Below are 24,771 nucleotides of genomic sequence, written 5' to 3'. Positions count from 1 at the left end.
GCCTGTCTGCTTGCATGTCACAGCTGAGACAATCTTTCTCCTGTGTGGATTGTTGAAGTGATCTCTTTTTATGACTATGGATCTCATTGCCTCATTTATACACAAACAATTTAATCACTATTGTGCGCACGTCCCTCCTTTCTTGACTGTTTCCTGTCAAGTTGTAAAGTTTTCTTGTCCAGTCTTCATTTCACCATAATGCGGCCTTTGTTCTATTATTGAGCCATGCTTACAGCTCCCAGGTTGCAATAGCACCAGGTTAACTCTTTAGGGTGGATGAATTATATACAGCTGAGCTGTCTCTTGGGATTAAAAAGAGAGACAGCAGCAGTGCTAGAGGACACTGAGACCTTCAGAGAGACCTATATAACCATACAGTGTACAGATACAGTCCCTGTACAAGACAAAGACACTGAGGTAGTGTCTGAGATAGGACAAATGTGAACTCGCAGACCCTGCCCTTTCTAATAGGAAGAGATTTCCACGTTAGAGAATCACACACACCCAGACCAACCCCCTCAACTAGCAAGGATCCAGAGACTCTGTAAGAGACTTGGTGCATTCTTCACCACCCAAAGGAAGAATCCACACCCAGATCCATTGCTCCAGGGGCTGGTGTTTAGCTAACCCAGAGACTACAAATCAGTCTCACCTATTAGTTTCTAAGGACTTCTATTGGGCACGAATTAAGAAGTTAAGTCAACAAGTATTTATAAGTGTCTTATAAGTCACCAAAGATTTATTGAACATTAACTCTGTGTAGGGCCCTGTGCCAGGCTCTAAGGGAGACACACATACACACACACACACACACACACACACACACACACACACACGAAATGGAATAGAAGAGCTATGCCCTTGACAGACTTGCAAACAGGTTGTTAACCAACCACCTTCTGGTTATTATCCAGACTTAAAAGAAATGAAGTTCCTTTTGTTAGAGCAAAGACCTAGGGACAGCTAGACAAGCCGTGGCATAGAAATGGATATTAAAAAATGACAAAAGGATTGGTTTCAGTGAAATCCAAGAAGACTTACATGAACCAATGCCACCTGAGTTGAGCAAAACTCCAAAAATGCACACTGTAACAACACTGTTAAAAAAAAAAACCAGCCTTGAAATACTTAAGAATTCTGATCAGTTCAGTGACCAATCACAAGCCCAGAGGACTGAGGAAGAAGCTCATTAATCCCCTGCTGACAGAGAAAGTGACTGATGGATTCACTGTGCAGAATGAAGTTCACATTTTTGGACTTTGCAACGGGCGAGTTTGTTTTGCTTGGCTATGCACACTTGTTACAAGGGTTTGTTTTCCTTTGGGTCAAGGGCAGAGAATAGGTAGGTGGGAAAGAGAAAGAGGTTTATGTTAGGTTAGCACAAATAAAAGAGAGTCATTAAAGTATTATTTTAAGTGAGAGAAAGAAAACAAGAAGGAAACACCAGCAAGAGAACTTTGAAAGTTTTTATGTTGAAGTTATTACATAGACTTTAAAATAAAAGCAAGTTCAATTTAAAAGAGATTCACAGATTCATATATAATCCTCTTTGTTCCACTTTGCTTATGGAAAAGTGTATTTTATTTGGTCTTTGTCAGTTCAGAATAGCAACAAAAATACTTAAGTAATGAAGCTTCATTTCTTGAAAGAATATGCAATAATTTAGACTTTCCATTCATCCTCACTGATCTGCCTCTCAAATGGTCTGAATCAGTAAGATTCAGCTGTATTTCTCAACTCAAATCTAGCCCAGCCTCAGAAATTACATTGAGGGAGAAGTTGGGTATTTTTTATAAAGTATCGCCTTGAAAGAAAATTGTAGTAAGAGCCAGGCAGCTTCTCAATCCTTTCCTTATCGCAGCCTGGGAAGGTAAGTAAGCTCTTTGCTGGTATTTCCTCTCTCTGGCTGCCTAACCACCTCACCACAGATTTGATGGGACCTGTGACTAGGGCAGATTCTTGTATAAACATTTCCTTTCCATTAAGAGAAAGTGGTTGGTGTTTATCTAAAATCAACACTGGTGGTTGGCCGCTGGGGAGATTTGTGCTATGATTAGAGAGGATGGATTCATTCCCCAGCTGGGGGACAGTTACCACAGATAAAGCAGAGGCCTTAGAATGCCTCTTTCCCATAGTACACCTGCTTCTGGCCTACAGTTGGCCCTAGGCAAATTGACATGTGAGCAAAGGTTGTCTTACCACTTCCTCCAGCCCTCTTTCCCCAACCTTCCTCTCTTTCAGCAACCTCCCCATACATCATCCTAGGTCCTGGTTTCTGAGTCCCAATCTTTGACAGCTCTTGCAGGACTCTTCAGTATGCCCAACAGCGATGCATGGTCCAGGTCTTTCACATTCTTCCAAGTACCCACTTTGTGCCCCATTTCCTCAGAGCTCAGTTGGAGAACTGGGTGATCTGATAAACTAATCTGAAATAAGATGTTAACAGACAATGATAAGGATGAATGTCACTTTACATGTCCCAGTATTTGCATAAGTATTGGATTATAATAACCAAAAACCATACAAAGGAGGTGGTACATTATTGTCCCTATTCTCCAGCCAAGGAAACTGAAAACCTGTTAGCTGTGCGTGCCTAGGCCTGAAAAAATAGGAATAATACTAGCTCTTAGGATGCTAAAAAAGATCAGATGAAATTACAGATGTAAAGCTTACAGAGTCCTGTGTAAATATGAGCTTTTATTATTATCTTTCTTCTTTTTTTTAGGTGAGGCAATTGGGGACTTGCCCAGGGTCACACAGCTAGTAAGTGTCTGAGGTCAAATTTGAACTCAGGTCCTCCTGACTCCAGGGTCAGTGCTCTATCCACTTCGCCACCTAGCTGCCCCCTCTTTTTTCTTATTTTGATGTGAAGTTCAGATAGAAACAGTCCTGCGACAGGTCCCTATCCTCAGAGTATTCTTTTTTCCATTTAACATTCTACTGTGCAGTCGGATAACACAAATGCTTTCTGTCACTGAATAAAAGTATTGGATGGAAGGTCGTCTTGAGGTGGTTCAATGTCTTTGGGACAACCCCTCAGCAGATGGGTCAACAGGGATGACACATACCCCCATCCTGTTCCTGGTTTTGATTTCCTCTTCTTGATGACTATGTTTCTTAAGCTTTTAGTTCAAGGTTGTTTGGAGATTTTGAGTATTCACCATGTTAACATCTGTTAGAAATGTTTCTCTTGAATGTTTATAGATTAGTATTAAATCTGGGCAATTAGGGGCAACAGCTTTATTTGTGATAATGCTCAGGATCCAGGACTGTTTGTGTACTGAATTCTCAAGGATAGTTTGGGGTTTGTGCTTGTAGGAATAGGATTCTGAAAGACTCAGATGATGGGGGAGCACATTCTAAGCACGAAACAGTACCTGGCACTAAGTGATGTTTATTGATTGAAGAATGGATGGATTGGCAGTTGTGGAGAGGACAAATTGGAGGGGATAGACTTCAAGCTGGGAGAAAAGGTAGGATATTCACTGTGACAGGAGGTTATTGAAGTTGTCCTGGTGAGAGGTGACAAGGTCCTGAGTGAAGGGGGTGTTTGTGTGAGTGGACACAAGGGAACATATCAGCATATGATGTTATTAATAAAGGTGGATCCCAGTCTGTTGAAGTCATTTGGAGACTTTTTTGGTTTTGTTTTTTGGTGGTGGGTTTTTTTTTTTTCCATAAGGAGGCCATGGGCCAATTAATGCTGAAAGCAACAGGCTTGTATTTGGGGCATCTCAACTTCATACAAGGGATGTCTCAAGGCCTAAAGCAAGATACCCAGGAGCAAGAGGGTAAAAGGGAAAGGAAATAAAGGTTCAGGTAAAGAATATTCCTATGTCTCAGTCACCAAGAGTGGGAATAATAAAAATACCTGATATTGGTAGGCACTCTTAAGGTTGACAAAACACTTTCATGTAACCTCATATGAAGACCTTATATGGTAGGTGCTAGTACTTTTGTTTCACAGATGAGTAAACTATGACTCAAAGAGGTTGTAATTTGTCTATGCTATTATGGTCATCACGTCAGAGGCAGGATTTGAACCCACCTCTCCCGACACTTAACTACAATACCTCTGGAAGGTTAAAATTTGAGCTGAGTCATTGGACCTTGGTCGTGACCTTTAGGCCTTTTAGGAGGAAGGTGAAAGTCAACAATGGTCCTGGGAGAGCCCACCCAGCTAGTCACAGCTCCTAGTCCTGGTCAAAGGTGGAGTAAGGGACAGTGCCTAAGTTCTTTGCTAACTCCACACCACAGCAGCCCCAAGGAAGGATGTCAAATTCAGGATGTCAGGGAAGTCATAGTTACCTTTAGCTGCTCTAACTCCAGTACTTATAGAAAGAATCCATAGACATACACATTTATACCCCACCCCAAAAAAAGATACCAGAAGATGTGTGCTCTGGCCCCACTCCCTGCCAGCCACCCTGGCACCTTCTTAATCTAGCCTAGGGAAATAAGATCATTCCTATACCAGGTCTCGGAAGGTCAACTCTATGTAGAACCATCACTTGATTCCAGATGGTCCATAATGGTTAAGAACAGCAAGGCTTTATGATGAGGTGGGCAAAAGGAGATTGGGCACACAGGTAAGATCATCAATCTGAAGCAGTGAAATACTTGTGCCTGTATGGGTACACCTTACATTCAAGTCCCCTAAGAGGCATGTTCTGGTAGGTGTCTTCAATAAGCCTTTCTCCCACCATTTCCAAAGACGGAAATAAAGAGCTGAGACTGAAGTGCCCACATGCCAAGACTGAAGGCTTCATAGAGTTCAGTGGGGTCTCACTCGGTCTGGGCTGTGATTCTCTGATTCTGAATGGTTTTCCATCTCTGATGTCACAGACATGGAGCTATTGAGGCCATCCACTCTGCAAGCATGGAAGATTCCAGGAAAGGGCAGGACAGGGGTGCTGGGGAGAGGGCACACCCGGAGTAAAGATAGTCTGCCAGAAAGGGAAGAATCATTCTGTTTAATTTGGGTAGAAGGGTTGGCATAGAAAGAAGGGAATGTAGTAACCTTGAAAAAAAAATAAGAAAGTTAGGAGAAGAGATGGGTTTAGGGGGAAAGATAATAGTTCTGTTTTGGATATGCTGAGTTTTAGATGTTTATGGGACATCCACATGGAAATGTCCATCCGTCAGCTGTAGATGCAATATGAGAGTACAGGAAAGACATCAGGATTAGATATACAGAGACCTACATATCACCTTCATAGAAGAGATCATTGAACCCATAAGCGCTGATGAGACCACCGAGAAAGGGTGGAGAGAAAGAAGAGGAGGATCAGGACAGAGCTCTAGGGGACACTCTCAGTTAGAAGAACAGAGATGGGGACAGCTAGGTGGCGCAGTGGAAAGAGCACCGGCCCTCATGTCAGGAGGACCTGAGTTCAAATCCAGCCTCAGACCAAATACTTGACACTTACTACCTGTGTGACCCTGGGCAAGTCACTTAACCCCACTGCCTTAAAAAAAAAAAAGATGAATAAGGAAACAGCAAATGAGACTGAGGAGTAATCAGACAGGTAGGAAGAGAACCAGAAGACAATGGTGTCATGAAAGCCAAGGGGAGAGATGGTATCCGGGAGGAAGAGGAGATGCTCAGCCATGTCAAAGGTAAAGGGTGAATGAGCATTGTGAAAAAGCCATTGGATAATACTAATTAGGTAGCATTTATATAGCACTTCAAGACTTGCAAAGCATTTTTTAATATTGTCTCATGTTCTTTTATCCTTACCTACCTTGGGAGGTAGGTTCTCTTATTATCCTCATTTTGCGGCTGACCAAACTGAGGCTGAAGAGAGATTAAGTGACTTGCCCAGGGTCACACAGCCAGTAAGTGTCTGAATGCAGGATTTGAACTGCCAAGATCTTCTTGGCACCCACCCACTACACCACCTAGCTGCCTCCTAAAAAGGGGCTGAGGTGAATAGGAATGAGGGTGTGGGAAAAGGTTAACCCTGGGAATGGAGTCTCACCTCAATATAGTGAATTTTAGCCCCAGAGAGCAGAGCCAAGAGCAATGAGTGAAACCTGCAAAGAGACAAGTGGGGGTGATGCCATGAGGGCAATCCCCAAGGGCAATGGGATGCTCCCCTTCACTGGGGATCTTCAAGCTGATGGTCACTCGCTGGCACATTGTAAGAGGGATTCTTGTTCAGTTACAGGCTGGATAAGATGGCTTCCTCAGGTACCATCTTGTCCCTTCCAACTCAAAAATTCTGTGGTTCTGAATCACAAGGAGAAGCAGAGTAGGAGGTGGGAGTTGTCCTGCCACGGGGGTTGGGAAGCTAGTTAATTAGGGCCCCACTTTCCTAGGTCCTACAATAATGAAATGGGATGTTGTTAGTACCAAGTGAGGCACAGGGCATTTGCTCTGGCTTGTCACGCTGAACCCTGGCGTGATGGGGGGTAGAAGCAGGGGCAGACAGCAGAGAGTAGAGACTCAGTACTCGGAGTGATTGACATTTCAGGCACCAAGGCAGGTGGGTAGGAGAAATATTGGGAGAGAGTGGCATTTCAATGCCAATTCAGACCACCCTCTTCCAGCCTATGGAAACCTTTGCAGGTTTCACCCCTTACTTCCTGACAGCCTTCACATGGCCACACGGGACAGACTTAGAAGACCTGTATTCAAATCCCACCACTTCCACGTATGCCACTAGCAGACCTTGGCCCAGTTAGTTCCTTTCTCTGAGCCTCAGTTTCCCCCTCCATGAAATGAGGGCTCCATAAATGGCCCTTGATTAAATGACGTCTAAAGTCACTTCCAATTCTGACATCGTATAAGTTCAACCTAGCTCACAGTGTCACAATGACCTTTCGATCACAGTGGCACCCCCTCCTCCCATAGGTCCTTGGACATTTGCAGTGGCCTCCTCCTCTTCCAGCTTCTCCCCACTCTAATGCACCCTGCTACCAAATCAATCGTTCAGACACACCTGCCCTACCCAAAGCCGAACAGGTAGTAAACAGCAAAAGTCAAATTTGAACCCAGCTCTAACTCTAAAGCCAGTAATGGCAGAATAAAGATGGTGACAATCCTGATGCATTCAACAAAGTAGTACCATGGTCCTGCTTTTTATAAGCATATGAGACCTCGGATTCTTTCCATAGCACTTTCCAAATACCAGTATCATTCGGCAGCCATAGATGAAGATCTGAGTTCAAGTCCAGCCTCAGACACCCCAGAGCTATGTGATCCAAATGGGGATCATAAGCGAGGATAATAATAACAGCACCTAGCTCCCTGGGTTGCTGTGAGAATAAAATGAGGTAATATTTATAAAGTACTGTATAAATGTTGGTTACTATTGTCGTTGTTGTCATTATTAATAGCTTTTCAGGGGCAGCTAGGTGGGGCAGTGGATAGAGCTCTAGCTTTGGAGTCACAAGGACCTGAGTTCAAATCCAGCCTCAGACACTTACTAGCTGTGTGACCCTGGGCAAGTCACTTAACCCCAATTGCCTCATCACCAAAAACAAAAAAAAAAATAGCTTTTCAACACTAAAGAGAAAAATGGAAACTATACTAACTTAAGAATGCAATTAAAAAAACTTGAGAGATAGGGAAGTTGTCCAGATGTATAAATTCTTCCCTTTGACACCTATCTAAGCCCTCCTCACTTTGCAGATGCTGGTGCATGCACAGACAAGCCTGCTGGTTGGTCTCCCTTCCTCAATTCTCTCCCCTCTCCATCCATTGTCCACTCAGCTGCCAAAGTGATCTTCCTCATATGCATGTCTGATTCTGTCACTTCCTACGCAGTAAACTCCAAAGGCTCCCAATTACCTCCAGGATCAGATATAAAAGCCTCTTTTCGGCTTTTAAAGTCCTTTCAACCTCGCCTCTTCCCTCCTTTCCAATCTTCTCATACTTTAGTGTCCTCCACTCATCCTGTCCCAGCCCCCAGACTCTTCCATCAGATTCCATCCCGCCCCACTGGCTTCCTTGCTTCTCACACCCAACACTCCCAACTCCACCTCTGCATCTTTTCCCTGGCTGTCCTCTATGTTGGGAATGTTTTGCCTCTTTACCTCTGCCTCCTCGCTTTCCTCAGCTTCCTTCAAGAAAGCTCAAATCCCACCTTCTGCAAGAGACCCTTCCTGGGTCTCCTCAATGCTAGTGCCTTCCCTCTCAGATTTTTTTCCATTTACTCTATCTATATTTTGTCTGTACATAGTTATGCGTTCTCTCCTGCAGTAGAACGTGAGCTCCTTGAGAGCAGACTGTGTTTTTGCCTTTCTTAGCATTATACCTGGCACAAAGCATTATTAAATGATTTGACCGACGGATGGATGGATGGATGGATGGAGAAACTAAGACCCAGAGAAGAGTAGGCCTAGATGTCCTCATTCCCAGGGATGGATGGTATGTCTGTCCTTCTGCTTTCTGGTGACAGCTGGAACATGCTTCCCACCCCAAACCAACCCTGTAATTCCTCCAGACCTTCTGACCTCCCTTGTTTTGATTTCCATCAAGGTGACATCAGCACGTTGTTTCCAGGGTGCATGAAACATCTCTGCAAACCAGCCTGTTTTGGGGGGGGGTGAGGCGGAGTGTTGGCTTAGAACAAACTCTACTCACTATATAAGAGCCTGGAACAGAAGGTGGTCAAGTCGTCTGTGAGATCCTCCAGGTATGAATTCCATTCTAAAAAGATTCCTTGATCAGTTTACCTATGTGCTTATTTCTTTGCAGATTTAATTCACTGCACAGACCATGAGCAAACTGCTTCCCTGTCCTGGGAATTTCCTGACCTATAAAATAGAGATTGGTGTGGGGACAAGATGCAAAGCCATCACCAGGAATCCTGGTATCCAGGGCAAATCCAGGTGGTTTTTTGGGTGGAGGAGGAGGGGGACATAGATTATGATATCAGAGAGCACTTCTAGGCCATGTAGCTGCTACCCCATCCTGTTCCCCAGACCAGCCCAATCTCTATGCCTGGAAGTCCCAGAGTAACCCCTCTCTCAGGGAAGAATATGCCAAATGAACTCTTTTCCTGTTTGGAAAGTGGTCCAGGGTACCCCAGACCCACATGCCTCTCCTCACTGGGCTGCCCAGGAATTGCACTGCCCCACTGCCCAAGATTATCTTTGGCGCGGCTGAACAACATCCCTTCAGCAACCCCTCCACCCCCAAACACACTCCCACCTCATATCCTGGGCCACCAGAGTCCCAAACTCTCACTCTCCTCCCCAGAGTCAGAAGACTCTGATGGGAAGGGAGGTGTTTGACATAGGGCTGCCCTGCTTTAGTTAAAACAGGCTCTGACTGGGGTGCAATCACTCTGCTCACTCCTCCTCCGACATTCTATAAATCTCTGCATCCTTTCCAGCTCAAAAGATCTTTCTCTGATTATGAGGCTATTCACATTAATATCTCATGGGAATTAGCCTTGTCTCCTCAAGCAGGCCATAAGCTCTCTGAAAGGCCCCAAATATTCTTTCTTTAAATTAACCAATAAGCATTTATTAAGCCTTTCCAGGTGCTGGGCTATGTGCTGAGGATACAAGTCCAAAAAATGAAACCATTCCTACTTCCAATTAGTTTACACACGCAAAGTTCTTTGTAAACTTTTAAGTGCTTTAGAAATAATAGCTAGTATTATTACTATTGTTCTTTAAATGTTTGATAGAATTTGCTTGTAAATCCATCTGGCCCTGGAGATTTTTTCCTAGGGAGTTCATCAGTGGCTTGTTCAATTTCTTTTTCTGAGATGGGGTTATTTAAGTATTTTACTTCCTTTTCTGTTAATCTGAGCAATTTATATTTTTGTAAATATTTATCTATTTCACTAAGATTGTCAAATTTATTGCCATACAGTTGGGCAAAATAGTGGACAAAATAGTTCCTAATTATTGTTTTAATTTCCTCTTCCTTGGTGGTAGCTTCACCCTTTTCATTCTTGATACCAGTAATTTGGTTTTCTTCTTTCTTTTTTTTAATTAAATTAACCAAAGGTTTATCTAGTTAATTGTTTTTTTCATAAAACCAGCTCTTAGTTTTATTTATTAGTTCAATAGTTTTCTTAATTTCAATTTTCTTAATTTTTCCTTTGGTTTTCAATAATTCTAATTTGGTGTTTAATTGAGGATTTTTAATTTGTTCTTTTTCTAGTTTTTTTAGTTGTATGCCCAATTCATTGATCTCCTCTTTTTCTATTTTGTTCATGTAAGCATTTAGAGATATAAAACTTCCCCTAACAACTGCTTTTGCTGCATCCTAGTATTATGACTATTGACAACAATTCTAATATCCTAATACTCCCCAGTATTGATCTGGGAACACACAAGGCTCCCAACACATACTCAGTAAAAAGGTGGCACCATAGTGCACAGAGCCCTGGGGCCTAGAATCAGGAAGACCTGAATTCAAATGTGACCTCAGACACTAGCTCTGAGATCCTGGGCAAGCTATTTAACCTCTGTTTGCCTCAGTTTCCTCATCTGTAAAATGGGGATAATAATAGTACCTATGACCCAGGTTTGTTGTGAGGATCAAATGGGATAATTGTAAAGTACCTAGCACAATTCCTGGCATATAGTAGGTGCTATATAAATGTTAGCTATAATTTTTGTTGTTGTTATTAAAGACTGGAAGGTGAAGTCATAAGATAGAGAAATTACTGTGTAAGACAGGAAAAAACAAAAAAGAAATTTTCCCTCCAGCTTCAATATCAGTCATACCATGGTCCAGTGCAAGGAGTATTGGCTCTGGACTGAGGAAACCTGGATTCGAATTCCATCTCTGAGGTTGCCAATGTAATAGCCTTGCTAGGAATACTTTCATAGATTGATTTAGGCAATTTACCTAAGTTTCCTGAGCATCAGTTTCTTCATTTGCAAAATGAAGGGTGGGGGGAGAAAAAAATTAGGAGAGGGGAAGATGATCAGATTGATCACCTCTGAGGTCCCTTCTGGATTTAAATCCATCGTTCGTTGAAAATCTCTCTAGGGACATAGGTTATACAATACAGCTAAAAGAAATCAGGCAGAAAGTAGCCTGAGAACACAGAAGTAGGGGAAGGAGAGATGAGAGGGGCCAAGAGTATCAGGCACCAGGGACCAGGCCCACTGCCCACTGAGCAGAGTCATACAGTGGAACATAGCTAATCTCTTAGCCAGGGCGGGAAGGAGGGGTTGTCTTCCTGCCTTTCTCTATTCAGGCCCTGGCTGCTTCCTGTCCCATCGGAGAAGATGCTCCCCAAGGTGGTCATCTGCAGCCTACTCCTCCTCAGCATGCTGTGGATTGATGTGGCCTCAGCGGGCTCCAGCTTCCTAAGCCCGGAGCACCCAAAGATCCAGGCCAGTACCCATCCTCCTCCATTCACCCACAAAGGGCTGCTGTCTAGGTTCTGGATTCTAATCTCAGCTCTGCTGTTGTAACTGTGTGACTGTGTTCAAGGCACGTAACCTCTCTGGGCCCTTCTCAAAATTCTCCCAAACCCCTCACCCGACTCCACCCACAAAGAAACACAAGGGAGAGATTTCAGAGGGGCTCACTCCCTGAAGGAAACATTCTGTGTCTTTCCAACAGCGGAAGGAATCCAGAAAGCCACCTGTCAAACTTCAGCCCCGTGACGTGGAAGACTCTTCCAGCCAGCCAGAAGGATTAGAGAAGGGTTTGGAAATCCAGGTGGGTGCTTCCACACAGTCTGATGGGGGTAAGAGGAAGGAGAAGGCAGAAACTGATTAGGAAGAAAGGTGTCTCATCCATCATTCAATAACCAGGCACAATAACCAGTAAGTATAGAATTACATGACCCAGTCCCTGCTCTCAGGTACCATACAGTCTACTTAGGGGGCCCAGACATTAGAATGGGACTAGGTTAAAGGGATAGCATTGCATAGTCGAATTGTGAATCAAGAGACCTGGTTCCTAGTCCTGGCTCTTCCACTTGGTTGCCCCACATGTAAGATGGACTAGATGATCTCAAAGGTCCCTTCCGGCTCTTGACACTTTAAAAGTGAACTTTAATCCACATGCACAAACATGTACAATCCATAAGGTAAGAAAGGGTTCGTTTATACATGGTACCAGCAGTCAGATTTCTAGTACAGTTATTTTTTCAGTTATGTGGGTCCCTGCCACCAGACTACAAGCTATAGTCATCCACCCCTTGATTTAGCGGGAGAACCAGGCCTAGAACCCATATCTCCAGGTTCCTAGCCTAGTGCTCTTCTCTTTCTCCAGTACAGCACAACACTACTTATCTGGCCCCTTTCCATGGACTCCAGCTAAATGCTAAGTCATTTGCCAGAGGGGCCCATTGCATTTTTCTTTCCATTTGAAGGTGGTCTAATCATCATCTGTTAACCACAACGTGAGAATGTAGCCTCTAAACACAAGATGGCAGAGTCAAAAGACCTCAAAGGTCATCTAATCTATAAGCTGCTGCCCAGAGATAGGAAGGGACATGCCCAGGGTCACACAGAGTCAGTGGCAGAGTGGGACTAGAATCCCAATCTCCTGATACTTAAAGTCAGCAGTATTTCTTTTTCATTCAGTTGCTTTTTGCAAACCAATTGGAGGTGGAACAAATGAAATTATTTAACCTGAATAATAAGAGGGCTAGAAGGGACATCAGGCCTTGTCCTACCCAAGGACAGAAAGCAGTTCATCACAATTCAGACCTGTGTTCCAGTCCTGGCTGTCATCATTAGTATAACCTTGAGCAGGTCACTCCACTTTTTCTACTGCCTGAAGGCGAGTGGTTGGGTCAGATGATCTCTTGAGGCCCCTTCCAGCTAGCTCTAAAAGCAGTTTAGCTCAAGTTGGGAAATGCTGATTAAAGGCCTTCTATGTACAAGGCACTATGCTATTCACTGATAATACAAAGACCAAAAAAATGAATTAGCTCCTGCCTTCGAAGAGCTTACACGCTACTGGAAGATGGGTTTTGGAGGTGGGAGATCCATCAAACACAGAAGCATAGTACATAGTTTTGGGAGACAGAAAATTAACAACTGGAGAGATTAGGGAAGGCTCCAAGGAGGAGGTGGTATCTGAACTCAGGCTTCAAGAAAGCAAAGTGTCTAAGAGATGAAAATGAAGAGACAGTCTAGTCCAAGAGACCACTTATGGTCTCATGTATGGGCAGGGCTTCAGGAAACAGCTGTCCAGTTAGCTGGAACATAGAATTTGAAAGGAAAAGTAGTTTGAAATGAGTCTGGCAAAGTAGATGGGAACCAGTACGTGAAGGACGTCATAAACGCCAAGCTTAGGAGCTGGTATTTTATCTTGAAGACAATGAGGAGCCCCCTAAAGTTTTTTCAGGTGGGGATGACATGACCAGACCCTTTAACTATGGAAGATTCTCTTCTAAGCCACGTGTAAAGGACGAATTAGGGAAGAAACTGGAAGCAATTACGAGGGTATTACAGTTGTCCAGGAAGGAGGCAATGCTGACCTGAATTAGGTGGCGGCTGTACCAGTGGAGACATTACGAATGTTAACAGATGGAGAGAGATCTAAGGCTTGGCAGCTGGGAGGTTATGGAGAGCGAGGGAGAAGGAAGAGTAAAGAACAACTCCAAGGATATAAATCTGGGGGACTATGTGTATAGCAGTGCTTTTAATAGAAATTGGGAAGTTTAGAAAGAGGGATAGGTTTAGGGGAGAAGATAGTAAACTCAATTTCATATATAGAGTCTGAGATTCTAGGGGACATCTGGATGGATGAATCCAGTAGGCAGTTAGCTCTATAGGAGAGATATTAGGGCTAGATATGTAGATTTGGGAATCATCTCTATAGAGATGATACTTAAAAATTGTGGGAGATGAGCTCACCGAGACAGTAGAGAGAGAAAAAAAAGACTGAAGAAGCAGGTGAAGGCTTGTCATGGTGACTAAGCAAAGGAAACTGAGAAGCAACAGCCAGGCAAGTAGAAGGAAAAGCAGGAGAGAGGAATGTCACCCAAGCTGAGGGAGGATCCAGGACGAATGGACGGTCAGTGAGATAAAAAGCTACAGAGAGTTCAAGGAGGAGAAGGATGGAGAACAGATTTTTGTGGTGAACAGATCTTGGAGAGAAATTTCAGGAGAGTGACAGGGTGGAAAGTTAGATTGTGAGGGATAGAGAAATTAGTGGGTGGCAAGGGAGTAGGGCTAGCCAGCAATCTATTTGTCTCCATTAGAAATTCTTTCCAGAAATTTGGGAGTAAGACTGAGAAGATATGAGATGATGGGTGGGTGACAAGGTCAAATAAAGATTTTTTAGAATGCTGTGGACTGGAACATTTTTGGAGGCAGGAGGGAAAGAGTCAGCGGGTAGGTAGAGTCTCAAGAAGGGTAGAGAGAATGAATAATGCAGCAAACCTCTGAAGGAGATTGGAGGGGGTAGGATTGAGAGGATAGGTAAAGGAGTTGGCTTTGGCAAACAAAAGGACCAACTCTTCCTTAGAAAAAGGAGCAAAGAATGAAAGAATGGATGCAGAGGAGTTTTGATGAGTGGAATAGGGGAGCTAAGGAAGCTTACAATAGATAGCCTTGATTTTAGCCTTGATTTTCTCATTCAAATAGGAAGTGAGCAAATCAAGGAAAATGTTGAGTACCACTAGGGCCTTGAGAGAAGGTTTGGACAATTCATGGGGTAGAGAGGAATGGGATAGAGAATCAACAAGGGAGAATGCACATTTTGCCATGTAGCAATATGGACCCCATTGAGATGAAATAAAATTAATTTATAGTAGACTCAGCCATCACAGTGATGTGACTTTTTATGACACCAGCTTCTAGCCACTCAGGAGGATGAGCAGAGAAGGCAGATGGTGGAGATGATCGAAGGTTGATCAGTTGTGAACAGCAATTGCAAAAAAGGCAAAGGAATCAAAAGTGGAGAATAAGGTCAAACCTACATAGAGAGGAAAATAGGGCGACAGCAGAGGTGGTGGATTTGTTGATGGACTAGAGAGGCTGGAGGGTGCAGAAATAATCAATCAGATTTCAAAGTGACTCAGAGGAAGAGATGGAAGGACAAGAGATTACGATCAGAGACAAGAACCTCAGAATCTGAAAATGAGGGCAACCCAGTTTCAGATAGTGGTGAGATCTAAGGTTTGATCATTCCTGTGGATGACCAAGAATAAAGGTTTAGGTCATGGGAATTGAGAAAGTTGATTAATTCAGAGACCAGTGTGTTTGAGGAGTCTTTAACATGTATACAAGCTCCTCAAGTAAGAAGCTGGGGGCTGAGGTGAAAGTGAAGAGGTTGAGATAAAATTGATGCAAATACTGAACTCTTTGAGAAGAGGGAGAATGCCTTAGATGTAAGCAAGTGTAGGCAAGAAGGATCTGAATGGGAGAAGTAAAGCTCATAGGAAGAGAGGCTGCCAGGTGTTGAAGGAGCGATGGAGGAGTAAGGAGTATGCCAACTCCTCCTTGGGGGACATGAAAGAAGGGCCAACCAGCATGGTAGGGTTTAACCATGGACACACTGGTCTTCAAGAGGGAACCCCTGGTTTCTGTGAATGCAAGATAGAAAATGAAAAGGAGACATTAAGGATGAAGGGAAGTATTTTCAGGCTTGGGTGTGGGGATAAAGGGTACAATGGAAAAGGATGAACAAGATGTACAAGAGTACAGAAGAATTCAACAGAGAATGGTGATTTTTGTGATTTCAAATCCCTGAAATTAGAGGAGCAAGATGTATAAATTTGCTAGCCTAGATAAATGCCATTTTGTTTGGACTTCTAACTTCCAGAGTCCTCTGATAATGGTAGGATAGCACTGATGTGGATCTTGTCTCTCCAAACATCAAGAAACTGATATTGAAGTCAGCAGGGAGGTTAGACAGGAGATCTGGACCCCTGGAATCAAACCAGCTCCTATATGACACACCAGCTCAGTAATTACATCCCAAGACAGTAGATAAGGAGGAACACCCAAGAGATAGCAGATCAGTGCAGCATGATGCATTTGGTGTAGACCTGGTGTCCAAGACCTTGGTCCTTCGGTCATTCAGTATAAGGCACCTCCACTCCCGCCCTATCCCATATTTGATTTAGGAGGTCTTTATCAGAAGAGCTCTAAAACTAACAAGCCTATAATTCTATGATAAAACTACAAGTAGAGTTTTTTCTCCTCCTTTAAAAAAAAAAAAAGGCTATACTGGGTGCTTTAATTCATCTCCTGACATTGCTGGCAAGGAGAAAATATTGGGCACTATTTTTTCCCATTTTAAAATTGGAAAAAGAGTCACAGAGTCAATGACTTGACTAATGTCACCAGTAATAAAGCCAGATTCTCTGTTCAGTGTTCTGGAGTCTAGACCAGGCCCTCAGGATACTCATTAGCCTAGAGGGATACCAAAGGGGTAAGCAATCCTGTGAACTATTAGAAGCAATTTGGGTCAGGATAGAAAAAAAGAGGAGAAAAAGGGAGGAAGGAGTTAAAAAAAAAATAAGCAAAGAGAAAAGTGAAAAGAGGAAATGTTAAGAAAAGGTGTCAAAGACCACACACACACACACACACACACACACACACACACACACACACACACATACACACACAACACACACGCTCCCAAGACTGGCCACAGAACTATTCAGTGAGATTTTAAAAGCACTAGGCAGGATTTCCTACTTTAAAATATATCTCCCATCTCTAATTGAAGTGACTGAAATTCCACCATTAGAGATTTATTCCTTTGGGTTTTGAAGATTTATCCTCCAGAGTCTGCTGAGACAATTTGAATGGCCCTGGGGGGGGGGTGAAGAAGGGGGAGAGTGGACAAGTTGAACCATTATTAGCTAAATTCTTGGTGCTGAAAGCAAGTCTGGGGGAATAAGCCCTAGGGTAAACTCCAAGGGACAAAAGAAAGGGAGAATAGTTTAGTTGTTTTGAGCCCAAAGACAAACTTTGACCAAGGAGGAGGCCAAACTTTTTAGCAACAACCGCCAGTGTTAGTGACTCCTGTGTCCCTGGGCTGCCTATATTCCCTTCTCCAATGAGTGTGATCTTAGGGTCAGTTTTTTTTTTCTTATTTTCAGGCAGTTGGGGTTAAGTGACTTGCCCAGGGTCACACAGCTAGTAAGTGTCAAGTGTTTGATCTGAGGCCGGATTTGAACTCAGGTTCTCCTGACTCCAGGGCCGGTACTCTATCCACTGTGCCACCTAGCTGGCCCCCAGTGAGTGTGATCTTGGAAAGAATATGGCTTTGAAGAGTCTTTCTATGCTGAAATCTTCCTAAAGGAAACAGATAGCCAACAAGGAAAGTCTCATTTGTCTCTAATCCCACTTTGGGTGGGCGGGTGGGTGGGGGTTGCTCCTTTCTTTAGTTCAATGCTCCCTTTGACATTGGGATTAAAGTGGCAGAGGCTCAGTATCAGCAATATGGGCGCACCCTGGAAAAGGTCCTACAGGAGATCCTTTTGGAAGAGAACCAAGGTAATTTCTTAAACATAGGATAATAAAAACAATAATGATAACAACAACTACCATTTACTTAGACTTTCAGGTTTGCCAAACATCTTACATATATGATCTCATTTGATCTGGAGAGACTCTTAGAGATTCTCCAATGCAACTCTCTGAGGTCAGGATATCTGTGAAGATAACTGAAGCCCTTGGTCATTCATGTAAACATTCAAATATTTATTTATTAAGTTCCTACTGAGTACAAAACACTATGCTAGCCTCAGGGCATGAGAGAAGCTTTGGGAAAGACATTTTCCCTTTCCCTCACAAAGTTTATAGGCCAATAGAGGGGATAAGACAAGCATATATAAGGAGAAGGGGGAAGAAAGGGTTTGACCGAGGGGAAGACCCCTTCTGGAAGTTCACGATGGTGGAATGGAGGGGTTCAACCCTCCATTTAAGAGCTCGCACAGATATTCTTTGAGAGCTGGGCCTTCAATGGTCAGACCCCCATTACACAGAAAATTATGACACACACACAATACCTACCTAACAAATGCACTACAAAAGTACAAAGTCTGCAAAGGGAAGTTGTCATTGATCAGAGAAAATTTCGTGAAGGAGATGGCATATGAGTTGGCTGGGCTTTACAGAAGAGCTAGGAATTTGACAGGCAAATTGGGGCTGGGAGGGTACTCAGCATAGGAAACAGTGTGAGCAAAGGCAGGGGAAAGGGAAAATGCCCAAGGTGTGTTGGGGTGCAGAGTAAGTAGTTCAGTGTAGCTAAAGTAGAATTCAAGGAAGAAAGTATTAGGCTACGAAAGCAGGGCGCCACCAGTCTATGCAAGTGCTCAAATGCCAGACAGAAATCTGCTCTTGTCCACTAAGACAAGGGTCTTGTAGAGAAGATCATCTCTCATTCAAGGTAGTCAAGCCTACCCTGAGAATCAAATGAGATTACATATGTAAAAGTTTTTGCAAACCTTACAGTGCTGTCTAAAATGCTAGCTATTAAGCTTCTTCTGGTGGGGTTCTCATTTTAAGAACAGTTTGGGCCAGGTATAACTCTCACCAAAACTGTAATGTAGGTAAGTCTTATTCTTCAGAGGTGCACGTCTCCCCATTCCCAACTTCTCTGGCCTCATCATTTCAGCACTTCGGCCAGGTCTGGTCTGAAACCCCTCAAGTTTACAGGTAAAGGGTGCCTATGCCATTATGTAATAGGGAACTTTTAGAGAAAATCCCCCATGGATGTCTATGTGACCAGTGGTGAAAAATTCTGAGTTGGGACAGCTCTTGCCTTCTTACTCCCTGGGGATAATGTTACCTTCCCCAGCCCCTGGAGGCTGCCTGTTTGAGGAGCTGAGAGGGAGTAGGAGAGAAAAGTGTGATGGGATTAGACTCTCTCCCCACTGCCAGCAGAGGGCACTTCCTCCCAGTAGAAGCCTCATTACAGCTCCATTCCCAAGCCAACTGTACCAGTAACAATTTCTGATATGCCTTTATACTTTACTTTCCATTATATCCCTTCATCCTCACAACAGCCCAGTGAGATTGGAAGGGAGGGCATGTGATTATTATTCCCCTTTTACAGATGAGGAAACTGAGATAAATAGTTTAAGTCTAGCTAAGTCAGTTATTGCTACCAAAGACTCCAACTTAACCTTAAGTCAGATTGAGTGGATTTCTGGGGTATTTAATAAAGATAATAACTAGAGTTGATGAGACTAGCTGCTCAAGAGGTAGTGTGGAAGAGAAGATAGGGTATCTCAGAGCCAGGAAGATCAGGGTGCAGATCCCAACTCTCACACATACTGACAGTCTAAGGGAACAGGTCACAATCTCCTGGGGTCTAGACAGCTTTCTGACTATAAATTGTAGGCGTGATTGGTAAGAACTCCCCCATCCTGGCGTTCCTTTACCAATCAAATGACATATCCAGTTCTTAATCTAAAAATAGCTTAAATTCATTTATATTAATACCAACATCATAATAGCATTTATAAAGCTATGATAACCCAAAGCCATTTGGATAACTCATAGTTGGCTTTTCCTCTTCTGGCCCAGTTTTGGGACTTTTTGTTGGTAAATCAGTACTCAGGAATGATAAAATCATAGCTCCAAGGTGACCCTGGAGGTCAACCAGTCCAACGTCTTACTCAGTGCAAGAATCTTCTCTATGATATTCCATCAAATGCTAGCCATCCAACCTCCCCCACCCCAATGTGTCCGGTGATTAAGAGCTCATTACTTTGCTAAGCAATCTGACAATGGCTGTGAAAGTTCTTGGGGCAGACAGAAGATGCAATGGAAAGAAGACAGGAATTGGAGTCAGAAAGATCTGAGGTCAAATTTGATTTACAACACTGTAATCCTGAACAAATAACTTAATCTCTGCCTACCTCACTTTCCTCATCTGTAGGAAGGGTTGTTGTGATAAAATCATTCACATAGCACTTCTCCAACCTTAAAGAACTCAACAAATGACAGTGATTCACTCAATGGTTATTTGCTGATGGGTCAGCTGACTCCAAAAATGAGCATTATTAGCCTTCTCCAATCTAAGCAGCCAGGTGGTAAAGTAAATAAGAACACTGGGTTTCAGGGTGAGGAAGACGGGAATTCAAATCCTAACTCAAACACTTAGTAGTTGTGTAACCCCGGGCAAATCACTTAAGCTCTCCTAACCTTCATTTCCTCCTATGTAAAGTGGGAATAACAATAGTGCCTTTCTCCAGGGTTGTAGTGAGGATCATATGAGATAAAGTGGAAAGTGTTTTCCCAACTTTACAATACTCTGTAAAGGCTAGCTATTACTGGTGCCTTCTGTTTTGTTTGTTTTTTCAATGGCATCAGCAAGCAGAATTACACATGGGAATTTTCATTTGAACTAACCTTACTTTCTCTTCCTTTTTCAGGAAATACAGGAGAAAACTGACACCCTGAAGAGATGAGCCCACACATTTTTCTAACCAACATGCATCATCCCATGTCTTGCATTCAAATTTGCTTCCCTGACAATTTCCCCTATCTGTGTATTAATTGTACGCCGGGGAGAAAAATAAAATTCTCACTGTAGCCTGAGACCACAAAAGGGGAACTTATTTCATCCCAGAAGCATTCTGTAACATTCTTGGAAAAGAACTTGAGCATTGGCCAATAGCATCAGGAAGACATATTCCACGAGGGACAAGTGCCTAGTCAGTGAAAACCAGACAAAATCCAAATTCTTTAAAACTGACAAATTAAGGGCTGGCTATTCAAAGGGTGGAGAGTCTCTTCACAAAGGATTCCCTCTGGGTGGGGTTCTTTTAAATATCAGAACTCTCCAAAATGCAGAGAAGGGCTTGTTTCTAGATTACTCATTAGTGGAAAAGCCATAGCTGAAGAGAAAGTCTTTCTGATGTCACAGCCCACCAGACCACAGTGGATGACTACAAATTTGTCTGGCTTAATATGGAAGTCAATGAGAAAAGAATTGATCTACCCTAGTTCACTGTTACTTTCCTATTCCCTCTATATCTTCTGGCAGGAAATCACAACTCATACTGAGACTTTTCTGATATTGAACTTGATGGCCAGTGAGCTTTGCTGTTCAATAGCCATCAGCTTTACCCTTAACCTCAGGGGCCAGGTAGGCCACATATGTGATCGGATTTTAAGGGAACTGTAAGAGTCTATGTTCCCTCTCTCTCCCTCCTTCCAATGCCCTCCCAGCTCTCTGCCTTACATGTTATACTGCAAAGAGCACTGAACTTGGGAGTCAGGAGAAACCTGGGTTTGAATCCCAGCTCATACACTTACTAGTGGTAAGTCCCTGCCCATTATCTCCTCTATTAGCCTCACTTAATTTTGTTAAATGGTGAGGCAATATGGTATAGTGGGTAGAGGCAGACTTGGAGTCAAGAAGACGTAGACTGAAGTCCTCTATCTGGTGACCAGGGATAGCCACTTAACTGCAATGCCCTAGTCAACTCTCAAGATTATAAACTAAAAATCAGTTGTGAAGGAGTTTCCACCCTTTGTGGTAGAAGGAGTCTGAGCCCCACCTCCCGTTTTTTAAAAATAGGGATAATACTTGCTTGATCTACTTTCCCAGGATTCTGAGGGAAACATTTTCTTAGCCTTTAAATACTATGTAAATAGGAGCAGCAATATAGACCCTCACATAGGTATCTTCCAGGTGGTGTGATTTTCAGGAGCCCAAAACATATCCTCCCTATTCACAGGATGTTGCCTATTCGACCTGTAACTTAAGGACCTCATCACTGTTCAAAAAAAAATGGTATCTTGAAGGTGTCTACATTTATACTTCAATGTTAATATCACCGAAGGTAATAGTTTGGTGGTGGGAGGGAGCAGGCTGCAACAAGTAACACTGAGGAACACAGAACAGAAGTCAAAGAGGTCATCACAGAATTATGCAACAGAAGTAACGACTGAGTGCTCATGTGGGAAGGGCAGGGTAACAAATGGAATTTGTGAATGCTCCATTCATACCCTCTCCGTTCCAAAAGGTGAAGGACTACGTTGAACTTTTGGGAGGACATGGATAAGCCAATCACATAGGAAGGGCAGACACAATGGGGTTGCAATCATTGACTCTGGAGGGAACTTCCAAATTGATGACATCACAGCATTTGAGTATTTAAGATTAAATCAAGGACTGAAGGACAGATTTATATGGGATGAGAAGCCAGGACAGAAGACTGGGGCACTTAAGAGAGGGTGGACCACCAAAGGAGAAACTTGTACAGAGTACTTGTCCATGATGAAATAAATGGGGAAGAGGAAGAGAGAAAGAGCTCAAAGACAAACTTAGATTTCAAAACCTTTGACCCTGATAAATAGCACTAACTTCGTACCTTCATAACTTGAATTCTATGGAGCACAGAATCTCCAAATAGTACTTTGGTCTAGGGGGTGTGAAAAGATTTTGCCTCTGATGAAGGCAGACAGATCCCACTCTGGAAAGGACCCTAGCATAAGCCACAGGTCTTTAATAATAACAATTAGCATTTCTATAGTACTTTAAGATTTGCAAGTGCTTTACAAACACTATCTCATTTGATCCTCACAACAACCCTGTAGGTACAATTATTATCTTCATTTTATAGACAAGGAAACTCAAGTTCACAAAGATTATATGACCTGTGCAGGGTCACACAATTAGTGTCTGAAATTGGATTTGAACTCTAGTCATCCTGACTCAGTCTAGCGCTCTACTGCTACCATACACAAGTATAGGTCTTCCTGAAGACCCCAGCCTGGTATTGATTATATAAGGTGAATGAAGCGACAGGAGCCACCATGTTGTGGAGCAGCCTGGTATATACCTCAGTGGCTCCAAATCCATATTCTTAGCCCCAAGTCTAAGAAACTCTTTTCTAATGATATTTTCCCACATAACCATCCAGTGTGGGTAAGAAAGAGGCCAGGTTCTCAGACCTTCTTTGTTCTGTTGTCTTCTGTTGCACCTTAGCAATTGATCAACACCTGCCTTCCTACTCTCAGTAAAAATTTAAAAAAAATTTTTTTAAATCTATTTCATCATAGTTATGTGGAAGATGAGCTGCCAAGTTCCCTCTCTCAGAGGTATTTGCATTTTAAGTCTTATCATTGTGGAATGACTTTGAACCCTTTGAAAGAATTTAACAGATCCTAACAGATGGAGGAAGAAGATATGTGAAGGCCCCTTCCTTGATACTGAGGTGGACAGTCAACCATTTACCTATGCTTAAGGACATCTCTGCACCTAGTACCAATTTGGGTGACAAGTACCCAATCGTATACTTATCCAGGACCCAGGATGCCCTAAGTGTCTGTCTAGTGTGTTGGGACCTGAGTCAAGTAGCCCAGAAGTGGTGCTGAGAGTGTGATGTGTAGGACAATGTATAAATAACTGGAACTGGGGGCAGAGTACCTGGGTTTGAGTTCCATCACCTGCCACTAGGCAAGCCCCTTCCCTTCTCTAGACCTAAGTTCTGCCATCCATAAAACCACAGGCTTGGATTTGATGACTTCCATGGTCTTGTCCAGCTCTAAATCCTAAGGCTATCTAATCAACGATAATAAAAGCCCCAAACCAGAGGCTGTTTTATGATTAAGGACTCACAGACACAGATCTACTAAAATAGGAGCCACACATCAAGCCAGTAAAACCGCTAAGTGATGATGGAGAGACAGTCTGCTATGGTAGAAAGCACACTTGACTCAGGAAGCAGAATATCCTGGGCTTATGCCCCAGTTCTGCCACCAAGCAAGCAAGCTAAGAAGCTCAATTTCCTCACCTTACACAGACCACCTCAACAGTGCTTTGTCAAGCCTAAGGCAGTGTGGATGACTGCAGCCCTTGAACAGATGAGTCCTTGATATTCCCAAAAGCAATGCCCTACTTCGCTTGACAGTTATAAAGCCATCTCTGGGGAAGAATGCCTAGTGCCCTAGAGCTTTCTCCCTGTTTCTTTTCCTCTTCATAACCAATAGGGACAGTCCAGGAGAATTAATTTCAGATGATAAACCAAAGCATTTTATAAAATAAGCTGTTTAAGGCCACTAGCACTGGGGAAATTAAGAGACGTGGGTTCAAGTCCTGTTCCCATTCCAATTTCTATCCATGTAACCTTGGGCAAACTAATACCTCTCTAAAATTCTTTTCTTATCATAAAATGAGGTTGTTGGATTCAATTATCTCTAAGGGCTCTTTCAGCTTTGACACTGACATCGATGAGATACCAATAATTCCAAGCATCCTTTTTTAAAAATGTCCTTACCGTACTTTCCAGGAGGCATCGACAGGGCTACAAATACTCTTGGCAAAAATGTTCTCCATCAACATCACCTGAGTAGGAAAGAGGGCACCGCCTGGGTGAAGATGGGAGCTATGCTCTGTCCATTATGTTCCTCCTACACCATCTCAGATGGGCGTGAATCTGCCCGGCTTCGACAGATGTCCAGGGAAGAGGATTATCTTTAGTGCCTTACTACTGTAGAACAAACTATCATTAATGCTTCTTCTCCCTGCTCAGGCTCAGCTAAAATTCTAATTAGGATGCCTCATGATCTTGCTTCAGTAATGTAAATGTGACACAGAAAGAGAAAGCCACGCCCGCCTCTCCTTCCTGCGTGTGCCCTGATACTCCACTTAACCTCTTGGCTTCAGTTTCTTCCTCAGTAAAGTGAAGAACTTGGATGATTTTCCAGACAGGGGCTCTTAACCTGGGGTCTGTGAACTTTTCAAAAAACACATTTTTGTAAAAATAAAGAAAAATAATTTTTGTCACTTTCAATATAATTGGCTTCCTTTGTAATCCTATGTATATTACTTTATGCATGTATAAGAGGACCGTAGGTTTCACCAGACTACCCAAGTACTAAGAACTCCTGCTCCAAAGGTTCTTTCCAGCT

At 43.1% G+C, this 24,771-nt stretch overlaps 1 protein-coding gene and 1 long non-coding RNA gene across 2 annotated transcripts; one reads left to right on the top strand and one right to left on the bottom strand.

Annotated features, from left to right (window-relative positions):
• Positions 1-1,452: 1,452 nt before the first annotated feature.
• LOC110204870 (uncharacterized) lies at positions 1,453-24,426 on the bottom strand. The gene is made up of 2 exons (XR_002323447.2): positions 24,138-24,426; positions 1,453-2,426 (listed from the first exon to the last, which is right to left on the bottom strand). It is a non-coding gene; the product is annotated as an uncharacterized LOC110204870 (long non-coding RNA).
• Positions 11,175-20,444, top strand: GHRL (ghrelin and obestatin prepropeptide). The gene is made up of 4 exons (XM_020981022.2): positions 11,175-11,313; positions 11,546-11,644; positions 17,286-17,394; positions 20,283-20,444. The coding sequence occupies exons 1-4, from the start codon at positions 11,206-11,208 to the stop codon at positions 20,300-20,302; spliced, it is 336 nt and encodes a 111-aa protein (XP_020836681.1). The 5' UTR covers positions 11,175-11,205; the 3' UTR covers positions 20,303-20,444.
• Positions 24,427-24,771: the final 345 nt, after the last annotated feature.

Source organism: Phascolarctos cinereus, unplaced genomic scaffold (genome assembly GCF_003287225.1).
Source record: "Phascolarctos cinereus isolate Bilbo 61053 unplaced genomic scaffold, phaCin_HiC Scaffold_4;HRSCAF=312, whole genome shotgun sequence".
NCBI lineage: Eukaryota > Metazoa > Chordata > Mammalia > Diprotodontia > Phascolarctidae > Phascolarctos > Phascolarctos cinereus.
The sequence above is the reverse complement of the archived record's forward strand: the minus strand, read 5'-3'. Positions and strand labels throughout refer to the sequence as shown.